The sequence below is a fragment of the Lissotriton vulgaris genome, chromosome 1_1, assembly GCF_964263255.1.
Source record: "Lissotriton vulgaris chromosome 1_1, aLisVul1.2, whole genome shotgun sequence".
Classification (NCBI taxonomy): Eukaryota; Metazoa; Chordata; class Amphibia; order Caudata; family Salamandridae; genus Lissotriton; species Lissotriton vulgaris.
In genome coordinates, this window is record NC_141685.1 from 442,021,972 (window position 1) to 442,038,356 (window position 16,385).

Sequence of the window (16,385 nt, forward strand, 5' to 3'; positions counted from 1 at the left end):
ATCCAACCCTCTCTTGTATCAATGACAAATGTGTATGATCACGTCTTGTTTACTAGGTTTCGGCTCAATCTGATACGTTATTTAGTAGCCAGTTTGACAATGGTTCAGTGACTTAAGGGTCTGTCCTTGAGATGGTGTCTCTTTACAAAGCACAATGCACTATATTGATGTGCACATTTTAGAAACAGCCACAGTTTAGTTTTGTTAAGCCACTGATTCGGAAGTTAAGATAATGTAGGCCCGCTCCTATTTATTCACAGAAATTAGAATCAATAGGTGTTCTGTGCCACACTTTTAGAATTCTTTAGAAAAATCTAGTTATATTCATATGTTCAAAGGGTGTATTGCAGGATCTAGAAGGATGGGTGAAAGGAAATAGTCTTCTTCCTTTCTATAAGACAGGGTTTTATTGCCAGCATACCACTGCAGATAACATTGTGGCTATATCTTTGCTCGCCCATCATTATATCCACGTTGTTGGATCAAGGTTATTTGCTTTGTTATATTGATTTTAGCCTATAAGCTTTTGACTGCATGGACTTGGCTTGCTGTATGTAAACATAGGAATTGGGGCATAGATAGTTGCCTTTTAAAAGCCAGTCAAGTTGTATATGGCAGTACAGGAAGCACAATCTCCAATCCAACTAACACCAATAGGAGGTTGAACATAGGTGCATTCTTCTATCCATGCAGTTCAGCCTCAATACTTGGCAAACATGGCTTTTCTTGATTACTCTCATATATTGCGGCCCACCCCAGTTGGCGCACTGAAGTAGTATGCTTGGAAATATATGTCAGGAATTAAACTAGTCAGTGTTAATCATGTTTTCCGAAGCCTGTGGTTATTCATATGAACAATAATCCCTATTAGAGTATTTCAAGCCAACTATAATCCAAGTCAAATGGTAAATTAATGTACATATAAAATGCAAAAAGCAAAAATCTAATAAATGATGAGGTGGATGCTAGTGAAAAACGTGCTCGGTGCTGTTGGAAGTGCACCATACATAAAGGTGATGAAAGTCCTTATAGAAGTAGTAAAGAACAGCACGGTCCATCAATTATAATATACAATGGAATGAGGTTGCATACAAGTTGACAACATTCCGATCCTATTGTAATACAGGATCATCATCAGGACTCCGTCAAATATGGAGCAGAAGAGAATTCTCTGCAAGTGACAATGTGCACGAAACTGTGACATGAGCAACAGGGAGACATGGTTTGTGAAGAACAGAGTATGTAATGCACGAGAAGCCTTGAACCAGCAGCACAGGCATCAAGTCATGAGCGGGGGAAAATGTCCCGATGCTTGCCTTTCTGCTCATCAATGAATTTGCAGGGCTGATCCTCTGTTTCAAGACTGCCCCACTAGGAAAGTACAACCTTATTACAGTCAGAGAGCACATCAAAGAGGTGTACAAGAATGGGTATTATGATTACATCTGAATAGGATAACCAAGAATACTGTTTTGTTCAAATACTTTTTTCTCATATTAATCACACCATTTGTTAAGATTTAGAAAAAAGAACGGTTATTGATGAAGGTTATTACTATATTTATCTATTTATCCTGCATTGTTCGCTATGTTTGACATAAGTGATGTCAACCTACCTGATCCTAGACATAAGTTTCATCTAGATTCTGTGGCATGTTCGCTTTGCTCTCCATCACATTACAGTATTCAATACAGTTCTGTTTAAAGCAGCTATCAAAGCCCAGGCACCTGAAAGAGGCCTAACTAACTGAACTTCTGCTTTTCTCGATCTTGACTACCCCTTCTTCTAATCCATCAATTATAGCTACAACTTTTTCAGATTTAATGTGTGCATGCTTTAGTTGTGGTTTGTTCAAAAGGAGAAAATAAGGCTTTGCAGTTTAGTATTGTCCATTTCACGTTGTGCCATATACACTAAACTTCCTTTTGTTTCTTTTTCCGCTTAGTCCTGGTACCTGGGATAATGGGCACCGCTTTCCATCATCCAGCAGCAGACCACCTCACTCCTTCCCAGCTTTGTGATATAGAGGCTGCAGCAGTGGAATCAACCGAGAGCAATTACTTCACAGCAATGGGAGGAGAGATGAACAGAAAACAAGAACAGTATAATCAGCAAATAACAACATATAAATCATATTGTTTTGAATGGAATAGGCCACAATAATTTGTGTTTTCTTTTAAACAATTCTTACACCTTAAGGTCTGTTAAAGTTAATCACACCAAGAAGGCTTCAAAGATTGTGAAGTGTTTCATTATCAATGGAAAAAGCATATACAATGCCATAATATTCGAATGCTGTTTGTTTTGACTTGATGTAACACTTTCCACATAAAGTATAACACATTTGCAGTGTTTTACCTGCATGTGTGTGCTACTCCTTGGGAAATCGAGATTAGCGTGTACAGCTGTATCTTCAGTAGCGACTGAATTCTACAATACAATTCTTCTGTGATATGTAGAATACAAACTGAAGCCCTTTGACTTTCATTAGCAGAGGTAGAGCCGTTACATACACAGCCTTAACGATATTAGAATGCCATCATGTTTTTCCATTCAATTTGCTGATCTGTAATGCAGTTAAAATTCTATTGTCGGAGAAAATATTTGAAATGCTGCACTTATACAAAACAATTTTGTCTACAATTTTCAACAATAACACAAAACACAGAAATGGAGAAGATGGTCTGTCTTTACAGAAACTGACAGGATTCAATCAAATACAATCATATTTTGGATTGAGTAAAGTGCAATTTCATTGGATAGTTAAGTATCTTTGTAAGATAGAGATTGTTGAAAATTCTATTTTTATTTTCCAAGTCTTTCCACCCCAGGACTCTAAATTATTGGGGTACAAAACAGCCTTGTAAGAGAAAGGGGAGCTATTTTAGTTTTTATGTTTTTTTTAATTGTTAAACTTGTATCCCTTAAAATTGAAGGAAAATGTAAAAAAAAAACTACGAACCTTATGGTGCTTTTACCACATTATGTTAACTACATCAAATGCTAGTTCATCATTTTCTGTTTTTGAAGCACATAATTAAGATTATATCATAATATCTGTTCTTTTTATAAGCTAAAAGTCACTTTTCATTGACTATGCCAACTCTGAATTTTTTTACCATCCTACCTAAAACAAAATATTATTCAGTTTTGAAGAACAGGTCCGGAAACTGAGTAGGAGTGTCCCAGAATAGTTGGCATACTAGACAACAAGCACATATAATTATTTATGTTACAGTTGTCAGGTCCAACAACAGGCACTAGCCAAATGGAATAGAAATATGTGTTTGGGCCCTAAAACTAAATTAAAATAAAATAGAAGTGATTTTTCTATCAGACAGCGAAGCACCCATTGGCTTCGCATGCAACTTTAAGGTTTCCTATACTATAGCTATATATATATATACACGTTCTGGTTGGCAAGACCAGCTAAACAGAAAAAAAGTATCTGCATGTTCTAGTGTTAGTAACTAATTTTTATATAGTTAATGTAGGCTAGAGTAGAGTGCATTAAGACACAATATTGTAATCCCTATTCCAGGCACTTGCCTATAAACAATGTTTGACCAGCCCTTGGTAAGGGTTTCTACTACTGTCCGATACAATCAAGGTAATGAAATTTATGGGAAGACATTTTGCTCCTCATCCTTTCCCCCAACTAATATATTTTTCCTTAATTTGCACGAAATGAAAATTCCATATCAATGTGCCTTGCCCTGGATAGCGATTATTTGTGGAATTGTTGCACATGTTCCTACATATATTGGAAAGGGGCTTTTCCCTTGTCAAGCATTTGAAGACACTTTTTGTAAATGTGACTTTCATGTCAGCCATTGTAAGCTTTGACATCTAGGATGATGTAGAACGTTAGTCGTTTCACAGGTAGAGCAGTCTCTGTTGTCCTGTATGGTCAGTGCGATTCTGAGCTCTGTAGATTGTAGGATATCAGTATTTCTGGATGTTGCTGCATTTTAAATTTGATTTAAAGTCTTCCTTTGTTTTCCCTGATATATGAAAATATGCAATACTTGCTTATATCATGTAGAAAAGCTTAGCAATTATAAATATTTCTTTATTGTTTTTTTTATTTGACCAAAGTTGGTGCTGCACTTGACGCAGTGTGTTTTAGATGTTTGTCATTGTACTTTGTGGTTTTGAATGCACATGCAGGAAGGGCTCTTCTCAGAGAAGCTGCCCAACTGTGAAGCACTAAGCTGAACCCTGCTTGGAGTAATTTTATTTTACAACTGTTTCTTTTCACAAGCAAGCCTTAAAAAACACACCCGTTTCTTCAACTTCCACACCCATTTTTATTAGCAGACAGCAAACCAATCCACATTTCAACAAGAAAAAAATAATGCCCATTTTTATATGCACGTTTTAAACTTCCAAGTTCCGGACATTGTTTACTGATTTTCTCTATTTAAGGAAAAAATGTTTGGATTTTCATGTGTCTGATACGTGGTTGAGTAGTGGTTTGGCTGAAATTGTATTGTGTGATTGTTAGTGTATGGTGTCACTTTCTGTAGCCAGCATCCTTTGCCTTCCTTAATAGCACTTAGCTGGGCATTACTTTATGACATATGTGCACTAAAAATAGCAGCTTTCAGTGCTTCACAGTGAAGGGAAAAAGCCTAGACAAACATTTTGTCAGAACCTTGACATGCATCAAGGTTTCACCAGAGAATTGGTTGTATATACAGTAAAAATGCACCGTTTTTTAAACACAGCAAACTAAGCAATAGTTTGGGCAGTTAGGTGTTTTTAGTGAGTGTGTTGTAATCATGGCTGCAAAAAGAAAAGACTGAACTGCCCACTCCGCAGATATGTAATTTGTATGTTGTATAGTTTTATTGATTACACTGATTTATTCTACCCTATTTTATAATGCAGGACTTTTGTAATGTTTAAATGAGCAAACAATTCTGTCAAATTAGCTTAGTGTAATTTCTGATCGTTTGTTATATGGCAGCGTTCATAAAATTGCTTTTTTCCTTTGGGAACTGGATTTAAGTTAAAAACTTTCCCGTTCCCATTTTTTGTACGTATTTAAATACTGTTATTTTCCTTCTCTGAATGGTATGGCATATTCCTATACTTAAGAAGTATAGGCTTCCGAAGCACCATTGTAAATGGACATTACAGGTATGCTTTGTTTTGAAGGTATTTTGCTGCATTAAGTTTCATAAATTTAGAGACTCCTGGGAAGAGTTGCTAAGACATGTTTTAAAGGTTTTAAAACATATAGGCATTCACATGTTTTAGCCAACAGAGGCTGTGAAGTGTTAACACACTAAGCTATGCTTTTGTTCACCTTATTATCCAGAAAATGCCACAGTGAAGGCCATATGCTAGTCATACAAATCAAATGAAGTTTTATTGCTCAAAGTGAAAAAGCAGACAGCTATTTCAGGCATGCACTGCAGTAGCAAAGCATCCTTCAACTGGGACAATCATCTCTGTAGCCGAATGTGAAAGTTCAAGATATCGGGCAATATAGAATTCTGTCTCTCGTTCTGTGCCTGTAGCCATACTATAGAGGACCAGTACATCGGTTTCATTGTCTTGATGATTCGTTAGGATAGGTTTGAAAAGGCACAGTTAAATTGCACCGTAAGTTAGAGGCCACCTGCTCCCAACTGTTGAGGCTACCACAACTTTGTACCCATTGTACCACATTTATAGTTTGTTGGGTTAATCCCTTTGGAGCAGAAATCTGTGTGCCACCTGCAGGTAACTGATTGAAACCATGGGATTGCCAGCTCACACTTTCATCAACTCTTCAAGGTCAGAAGAATGAGTAACATTGAATTGGATAATAAAAGCATTTGGTATTTAGACTATAGCAAGTAGTTTATCTTAGACTGCAGGTTAGTATTATTATTTTATCATTTTTTTAGGAGCTTTAAAAACTGAAACTGTTGTGGCTGTTGGCAGGCAGAGAGAATTGTATTCTCTTGGAGGACCATTGGGAAATTCAAGGTGTTCAAAGGGAAACAATTATTATTGCAGGTCAAAGAACACAAATTAAGTCTTTTTGTTGGGAGGAAGGGTACTCGTTTTGTCCTTTCACATGGGCTAGGTTACAGTGATATCCCTTATAAACTGTGAAAAATCATTAAAAAGCTTGAGCAAGTAACTCTATTAAAATCTGACTCTGTAATTAGCATGTGCAAATGCACTTTAGTGGACTGCTCCCACAAGAAAGCCATTCAGAAACATTGTGTGCCACAAATCCCACCCAGTTCCTTGTGTTTGCATTGATTAAGACACTTTGTCTAATTACCTACACTGAACCCCTGGTCAGAGCATTACTTGATAGTCCTTCATATTAACTAAATAAACAGGCTACAGTTAGACAGACATGATACACTTTTTTAGTTATATCTCCTTCATGTGATGTTATGGAGGAAAAAAAGAATGCAAACTTTACATTGACCCACAGTATTCAGTCAGCCCACAGGAATATGCAAATCCCTTTACAGTTTTTCTTTGTCTTTTTTCAGTATACTCTTCTTTATAAGTAACAGTGTTATAAGATATTTACTGTGCAAAACAGTTACATAGCCTAAAACATTTTCCTTGTGACGTTTTTTTTAAATGAATGCCATTTAATATTGTACTTTGGATTGTGTCTCTGGAAATATCTATATTTTTTGTTGACTTGTAAGAAGGCCTCCATAGATAAAATATTCAAACACAATTGGAATAACAATTATATGAGAGCTTCAATGAGACCTTAGAGCAACCTCATGAAATCTATTAGAGGAAGGCCTCATGAGGTGAATGTTGTGTTTTTCACCATAATATCAAGGGAAAAAATATTGTAGGACTAAAATATTGAGGCCTAAATATCGAGACCGAAAATACTGTGAAGGTGAGCTTAGAGTTGCTATACTTTTCTCTACATTACCTTAAAGAGATCTTCAAGGTGTATATATAGATGTGTAGTTAGGTCTAGTAAGCCTACGCTTATCTAGATGCGCTTAACTTCACAATATTTTTGTTCTGGCTATTAATCCGAGATATTTTATCCCCACTATATTTGTTCCTCAATATTTTGACATGCAGTCAAATTTTGCCTGCTTAGCCGAAATGTCATTCTCACACGCTTTTAACGCCAGTCTAGGATTGAATTTGATGCATGTGATATGGCTCACCCGTAAATAAACTATACTATAATCCTGTCTAAGGTCATGCAATGACCATATTCATATGTTATTTATTTGCCCATTGTGTTGTTTCACTAATAGTACACAGTGAGACAAAACTATATATAGCAGGTAACATTGAAGCTATTTCATAGCACTTAACAATAGAGAATTGGTGTCGCCAAAAATGAAATCTTTTAAATGTTTTCATGCAAAATCCATCACATGGTGCTATTACATGCTGACAAAACGATTTACAAAAATGTGACGACTTTGGCTCAATTCACACTGCTTTCCAACAATGTAAATGTATAGCAGTGTTTATCTGCATGACAACTGTGCACTAAAATATCTGAAAGAAAAAAATGAAATGATCAAACTTTGTCAACTTTCTGTTTTCTTCAATCCTTGCCTTTATGATCTTTGTAATAATGCCAGCTTTAGGACAGAAACAGTTATACAAAACCAGCATAATACCTGATATATTAAAATGTAGTGCCTGTAAAATCTGTATTATATTGCTCTTCTGAAATATGATTCTACACCGGTAGCCTTCGCTGTCTGTCAGAACCCTCTGATATAGTTGATGTAAATTAACCATACAATATTAATGCATGTAATTCCATAATGCGTAGTGAGCTGTATGAATATTACTCAAATTTATGTTACTCTTTTTTTCTGACTCAGTTCTTGTCAGATAGATTTAAAGATATTCTACTGAGAACACAAACTCTGTCTTTCTTAATTTTGGGTGTTTTCAGTATTTTGGAGGTATACCTTAAATTCAGTATTAAATATTTTTTTCTTTTTCATAGAGGGTAAGCATGGTTTTAGTTTCCAAACCACAAGTCAGTGCCTGGTCAGATTTTTGTCTCAAAACTTCTTAAAAAAAACTCTGCTAGGATAATTACAGTAAAGATACTCATCGGGTTTCAGTCACAGAGAAAAATTCTGTAGCAAGTACTCAAGTTACTGTAAGGCTAACTTGTGAACTGATGACATTTCTGTAGGAACTCATTATAAATCCTACTTCACACAGGCTGCTTAACACTACAAAAATAAATATTCTCAAAAGTGTCAGCTTTGCTTCTTTCACAGTTGAGATATATTTTTGTTTTCAAAAACAATGTGCAGAAGTCTGGACATTGGTTCATAAAAATGATATGATGTTCACACAGGTAAACAATGCAATTGTGTTTGCTTGCCTAGCCACCTTCTCTTCATGGTTGTGTGACACCTCACAAGACCATGCTCCCTTCAGTTCAATACTGCATATTGAATATGAAGCATAGAACTAGCAGCCACGTTCAGAAGGGTAAAATGAGGACACATTTGAGCCTCCATTCCTGTACTAGTCACTGGGCAACTCTTGCCAGTTGTTAAAGCCAAGCCATATATACTTAACTTTTATGAAGAGAAGTCCTGTTTCCAGCTTCGATAGAGCACATGTAAGCAGAAGGAGAGCTCTTGGAAGTCTTGCAGGAAGAGGAAACATATCAGTTATCTGCCCAGGTCTAGAGCTAGCCCATGACTTCCACCTCTCCGAGAAGATGGAATGGTCACTACTACTGTGCTGAAGGGGAAATACATAGCTTTCTACAAGAAAGATGCCTCACCCTTTAAAGACATCTGGGGCTACCTCTATGGTCTCATCAGCAAAACATAGCACAGATTAATTTTACATACGCACGACTATTGATGTAATGCACTTGTTGTTCATGCTGTACAGATCTGTGCTCAGGTTTTGACTCTTAGTGACAATGCACCAGAACAGTCTGTGCCATTAATGTGTAGTAATAGTTTTTAATTGATCCCCAGCTATTTTTTCAACCCCCTGGGACTAGGACTGTACCTCACCTACATTAATTTAGATGTTGTCCCGATTCTTAGTAAAGTGTTGGATTTTACCATAAGCACTACATTACAAGATATGCAATTGACATATGGACACTCAATTTATTTTTTCACTCCATTAATATAAACTGTCTTGCCAGGTTGTACCATTATGCAAATTATTTCCCAACGATTTTAGTTTTTAATAAGAGATATTTTGATCAAAAAGTCATAGACAAAAAGCAACATATTGAATTAAATTACTCTTTGATGCCATTGTAAGAAAACTATAAATGGGCTCACTCGCAAAACCAGTACAGGACCCAATTTAACTAAATTTATTTCGAAGGGAACGGTGAAATGGAATTTACTTAAGCATAACATGTTCTGTGATACAGGAAGAGTAAAAGAGCTGACAAAACTTCCTTAATTGCCTGTGATTATAACATGTACTTTTTTATGAGCTGAGCTCCTTGTGCTTTTAGTACATTTGTATTGACTGTCATGGTTAACATTTTAGGTTTACTGTGTTCTGTGAAAATCTGTAATTGCTTGAGAATCACTGTGGGCATCCATTCTTCTTCACCTACATCTCAGCAGGTTTTTTTCGAGCTGGTGTGGATTAGTTTAATTTGTGTATTCAACCATTAGTGCTACCACCTTCTCACATTACAATACAATTACTGGAAGCAAGTACTGCATTTCCTATGCAACAAAAAAGGAAAATAAAAAAATGCTAATGCTAACGCACTGTCTTTGTGTATTCATTCCAGTGTCGCAAGATTATGATATTCGACGTTTTCATTGTTGTGATTGCTTTTGTGCAGGGACTTGTTGCTGTAGAAACAATATCTGTGCCAAAAGATCCCTTCAAAGCACTACTGACATATAGCCTGGTTTCAGGGCTGTATGGAGCACTGCGTTCGGATGTACTCACTCCCCTCACAACACTGCATGAACAGTGGGAATCGTATTTAGGCTCCCTATGACCAACGGGGACTAGACTAAAATGTGGGAGGTTGCGCCCAAAATCTCCTGCAATGCCCATTTCAAACTCATAAATGTTATCTTTTACAACGTTCATATCTCACGCCCCAGAAACTTAGTGTCTATTTTCCACCTACATCACCTGCATGCCCACGCTGTCATGGTATTAGGGGTGATCTCCTCCATATGCTTTGGTGTTGTGTCCATTTGGCATCTTATTGGTCTGGGGTGGTGTGCCTCCTGGCGGAGGTTACAGGCCGTTCCCTGACCCATTCACCCCAGTTTTGCCAATTGAGCTTTTATCCCCAGCCAGCTAAACACAAAATCACAACCAGGTTCATCGATTTGGCCCTGATTCTTGCCAAAGTGCTGTTTCCCAATGAGAAGGGAGAGGTGTGGCGCCGCGGCTAGGGCGACTGACTCCGGAATCTGGGGATCACGGTTCGATCACCGGCAGCAGATTAGCCCAGCACCATGGGACTCTGGGCAATAGCTTGCTTAATCCTCCCGACGCCCCCAGCCTCTAGAAACCCTTACGGGTGATTGTGCGCTTTACAAATGTGGATTATTATTATTATATTATTAAAAGTAGAATTGTGATGCACTTGAAACACACTGCATGGCCCCGGATTGAGTGCTGGAGAGCGGACATGCTGTCCTGGGTAGACTGGGCGAGCAATGTTTCTCTCTGAGAGGAGTGTCATGGCAGGAGGCCCAGAGAGTCTTCCGTGCTTGGGACATGATGCTGGCTGACCTGTGTGGGGGTGAGGCCAGAAGAGATAATACTGTCTCTGACTAGGGGACCACCTGGTGGTTTTGATTACCTGAATGAGGGATACCCCTGGGTGATGATGAGAAGGGCGGCACCTGAACTGACTGTCGCCTCCACTGCTTCCTTACAGTGTATCGACCACTAGGAGGAAGAGAATGACACTGGAAAGACTTAGGTGATTGCCTCGCCTTTACTTCAACCCACGAACTAATCGGATGAGGAGGGTGGGGGGGAACAGACACAGCATGGGTCGGGGGATGGAGAGAAAGATTTGAGGCTCCTGTTGGAGGACAATTTTTCTTGTTAGTAATGTTTGTTATGATCTAATGTAGATGGTAAACATTGTTTATCACGCATTTGATACAACGCATGCCATTACATCGTGCTCGTTACAACTACCGCGTTGTTAAATTGCATACCATTACAACGCATGTCGTTACAACAGCTTGCTGTAGGGAGCAGAAGGTGTCGGATTTTAAATCCAACACTTTTCCTACTGTAGCACAGACTGGAGTTGAAATAGTGAATTATACTATTCGAAAATCCAACGCCCGTTGTAATGGCATGCGTTGTAAACGTGGCCTATTCAATGTGGATATCCTAGCCCACAGTTGTACAAACTATATTGTTGCCTATGTATGATTCTTGGGCGATGGCTGTTATGTTATTTATAATAAACATTTTGTTAAACAAATAGAGAGAGATCCCTTCAAAATATGCAAGCCTTATGTACTCAAAGGATGTTCATTCTTCAAAAGAAGATAAAATGGGTTACAGTTTTAGGTTTATAATGACTAAGCACAAAAACTTGCAAGGGAAAACTATTATACAAAATGGAATTTCCATTTTTATAAATAGTGAGAAATAAACACACGGAACGTGCAGCAAAAATTGTGCACTGCAAGTGCTAATTTAAAACAGCGGACCGTATCACATCTAGTGAGCTATGGAAAAGCTAGGTTAAGACCGTCTCACTGCTACAGTTTTGGGCTGAATGGTGGCTTAAGTAGCTGACGAGTTGGAGCAGTGATATTTAACAACTCAGACATTGGTAAATGAATGCTCGTCAGACGCCATCTGCACGTACAAAGGATGTGTGTGCCGATTGAAAGGGGAATATAATCCATATGTTTGTCTGCACTGATTTACAACATCACTTAGAAGGAATCTCCAAGCTCCATAAATAATTTTACGTGGCCGAGGAGGTGGGGCAGGTGAGGCGAGCCCCACAGTGATGTCACCACTCTGCGCTATGTAGCACATGAAGATGTGAACTGTGGGGGACTCATGCTGGCCACGCCCGGGCCAAGGGGAGGCCGTCATCGCCTGGAAGAGGCTGGGCTGGGACTCCCCTCTTGGTTTGTTCCCCTGGTAGGGAAATTACTGCAACCCCTTTTCTGACTACAGCCAAACTAGCATAAGGAACTGTTCAGCTTTTACTCTTCATCTATTAACCCATTGGTATTTAGTTACAGTTGGGTTTTTCTTCAACTTCATGAACGTTTGTGTGTTTTGTCATTATTGAGCCTGTAATATTTATTCTGGAACAGATTGAATTTATACTTTATCATGGCTAAGTGGAAGGCGGTGTTCATCCCAAATGGCACCCAAACAAGAAGAAAGGAATAAAGCACACAGCTGAAAGTGTACAATAATGGATATCGATAATTTGATAGTAGATGTGTGTGAAAGGTGCCCGTTGGAAAATCCACAATCAAGACCAAAAACATTTGCATAACATTTTGATTAGATCATAAGAAGAAATCTCCACATGTACTGACCACTCAATCTTTTGCTACCTCTGAGACTGTTTGTGCTGTTTCCCACTTAGAACAAACATTTAAAATGCAATGGTCTTGTATTTGTTAAAGTTAGAACTATTGGCATTGCAAATGGCATTTTTTTCATTTGTTTAAACATAAATAAATGGTATTGTCATTTACAATGGCGATAGGTGAGCATTAGAGAGTAGTAGAGAGTATTAGCGAACACAGAGGCACACACACACATACAGAGCCACACACACACACACAGAGCCACACACACACACACACACATAGAGCCACACACACACACAGAGCCACACACAGAGAGCCACACACACACACACACACACACACACACACACACAGAGCCATACGCACACAGAGAGAGAGACACACACACACACAGAGCCACACACACACAGAGCCACACACACACAGACACACAGATCCACACACACAGAGCCACACACACACACACACAGCCACACACACACAGAGAGACACACACAGAGCCACAGACACACACACACAGAGCCACACACACACAGAGTCACACACACACACACACACAGAGTCACACACACACAGAGCCACACACACAGAGCCACACACACACACAGAGTCACACACAGAGACACACACAGAGCCACACAGACACACACACAGAGCCACAAACACACACAGAGCCACACACACACACAGCCACACACACCCACACAGAGCCACACACACCCACACAGAGCCACACACACACACACAGAGCCACACACACACAAAGCCACACACACACACACACACACAGAGCCATACACACACACACACAGAGCCACCCACACACACACACACAGCCCAGGATCTATGACGTTACAACGCGTTATTTTACAACGCAGACCGTTACAACGCAGTTTTTACAACGCAGGTACCATTACAATGCATGCCATTACAACGCATGTCATTACATAGCAGATACTATTACAACGCATGCCATTACATCGTAAGTATAGGTAAGTATATCTTTTTTTAAAAAATGTAATAAAGTTAATTTAATTAATTTAAATTAATAAATATAATTTAACAATTTAAAATACATTAATTAATTTAATTTAATTATAGTAATTAAAATTGTAATTAATTTAATATATTTAATATAATATAATTAATGAAATATAATAAATTTATAAATAGTAAATAATATAATGTAATTTATTACAATAAAAATAATTTAAATACAATTAAAATAATACTTAATATAATTTAAATTAATATAATTAAAGAAATTTAATTAATTTAAAAATTGTAAATAATATTATTTAATTATAATAAATAAAATAAATAAAAAAAGTAATTAATTTAAATTAAATAAAGTAATGTAATTCAATTAATTTTTTAATTGTAAATATTGTAATTAATTTAATTAAATTTAATTAAATTAATTTAATTAATTTAATTTATTTTAAGTCGTAATACCCCTGTACCCCAAAAACCAAACCTAGCCCTAAAACCTAAAAATACCCCTGTACCCCAAAAACCAAACCCAGCCCTAAAACCTAAAAATACCCCTGTACCCCAAAAACCAAACCCAGCCCTAAAACCTAAAAATACCCCTGTACCCCAAAAACCAAACCTAGCCCTAAAACCTAAAAATACCCCTGTACCCCAAAAACCAAACCCAGCCCTAAAACCTAAAAATACCCCTGTACCCCAAAAACCAAACCCAGCCCTAAAACCTAAAAATACCCCTGTACCCCAAAAACCAAACCCAGCCCTAAAACCTAAAAATACCCCTGTACCCCAAAAACCAAACCTAGCCCTAAAACCTAAAAATACCCCTGTACCCCAAAAACCAAACCCAGCCCTAAAACCTAAAAATACCCCTGTACCCCAAAAACCAAACCCAGCCCTAAAACCTAAAAATACCCCTGTACCCCAAAAACCAAACCCAGCCCTAAAACCTAAAAATACCCCTGTACCCCAAAAACCAAACCCAGCCCTAAAACCTAAAAATACCCCTGTACCCCAAAAACCAAACCCAGCCCTAAAACCTAAAAATACCCCTGTACCCCAAAAACCAAACCCAGCCCTGAAACCTAAAAATACCCCTGTACCCCAAAAACCAAACCCAGCCCTAAAACCTAAAAATACCCCAAAATTACTTAAATTAATATATTAATATTTTATTTTATTTTTAATATTAATTAAATTAATAAAATGTAAAATAAAACTAAATAAAAATAATATACTTACCTATACTTACGATGTAATGGCATGCGTTGTAATAGTATCTGCTATGTAATGAATGCGTTGTAATGGCATGCATTGTAATGGTATTTGCGTTGTAAAAGTTGCGATGTAATGGTAGTGCGTTGTAAAAGTTGCGTTGTAACGGTGCAATACCCACAGCCACACACACACGCACAGAGCCACACACACAGAGCCACACACACACAGGTCAGCCGGTGCGCTGGCGTCCATGCCCTGGGCACCCACTGCCCCTCACCACACGCCCACCTCTGCCCAATAACGCCCCAGGGAACAGAGGCAAGAAAAAACTAGCACAACCAGGGGGAAGCGGCAAGAAAAAACAAGCACAACCAGGAGGCAGAGGCAAGATAAAACGAGCACAACCAGGGGGCAGAGGCAAGAAAAAACTATCACAGCCAGGGGGCAGAGGCAAGAAAAAACGTTCACAACCAGGGAACAGAGGCAAGATAAAACTGGCACACACTCTCCAGCTGCATAATTCCAGTGGCCATGCTTATAACTAATACCTCTTCCACTGTCTATATCCTACCATCATACTGTAGCATCTCTAGACATAACTAAACGTTATACTTTCTTCCCCTTCCTATGTGCCTCTGCAAAATGCCCTAGTACCCTCCCCTATTAGTCCAGCCCCTTTTCCTCCTCGCTTGCTTTTAGATCGCCAACGACGACCCTGGCACACACTGTAATTAATTTCCTCAAAACAGGATGGCAAAATATCTCTATAAAACTTCCCTGCACGAGGTCAATTCAAATAGGACATTTAGACAAACCGGAACACATATCCAACGTTCAGTTGAAAGACAGTGAAGAAAAGTTTTATTAAGCACTACAACAAGAGACCAGAGGTCGAAAATGCCCCTCATTAGACAACCAGGGAAACAACGCAGGACATGGGATCGGACATACTGAAGGGGGCTGCGGGGCTCAGGAGGCCACAGCCTGCTCTTTTAATTACAATATTTATCTACTGTTAGAGGAAGAGCCAGCAAGCAGTTGGAAGTGAGCACGTCCCCGCCCCCGGGCAGAACAAGTTCATACTAGTGTGACCGCAGGGCACACATGGGAGGAAGGCGGCGTTCACGAGAATGGAACGAAGAACCGATCCTAACAAAGTCACCCACATTCTCATCTGGCTGAGCTCTCCGAGTGTGAGGCGGCTCGAGGTCAAACCGAGCTGGCCACAGCCAGCCCCGCATAGGAACTTCCAAACACAGCAGAGTGCCTGAGGTAACACGAACCCAAAACACCCAGCGTTATTTCAAATACCAGTGTCGGAGGGGGTGGTCGCTAAGCCCTTACCCAGCAGTCTCTGGTCAGCTCAGACCTTGGGTGGCTGCTGTCTCCTCTCTGGGCTCTGGCGGGGTTCAGCTCCTTGTTTTTGTGTCCTCCGCCCCAGGCCAGAGGCGGGTTCGGAGACGCTGGTGAGTGTGGTGAGGTAACTGTCAGGCTGCGGGTGTCCCCAGCCCTCGTAGTCGCTATTTGCTTGTCCGCCTGCTCTTGGGTCTGTTGTTCGTCCTCTTCCCCGGGCGGTCGCTGCACCGGGGCGGGGCCTGGCGACGGCGTCCCCCCCCTTCACAGCCTCAGAGGAAAGTCGGTCCTAAAGCTGCTGCC

General features: G+C 39.2%; 1 protein-coding gene across 11 annotated transcripts in view; it reads left to right on the plus strand.

The window, feature by feature from the left end:
* The window catches only part of NFIA (nuclear factor I A), a 773,858-nt gene extending 764,128 nt beyond the window's left edge, over nt 1–9,730 (plus strand). For 4 of the 11 annotated variants that reach the window (XM_086953177.1, XM_086953191.1, XM_086953221.1 and 1 more), the window contains one exon: nt 1,946–3,316. In XM_086953177.1, the coding sequence (XP_086809303.1) occupies nt 1,946–1,963 (18 nt within the window). In that variant the 3' untranslated portion in view covers nt 1,964–3,316. Of the gene's footprint in view, nt 1–1,945 lie in introns of all 11 variants that reach the window. The other 7 variants (XM_086953183.1, XM_086953236.1, XM_086953268.1 and 4 more) reach the window with 4 other exon arrangements.
* The last annotated feature ends 6,655 nt before the right edge of the window (nt 9,731–16,385 follow it).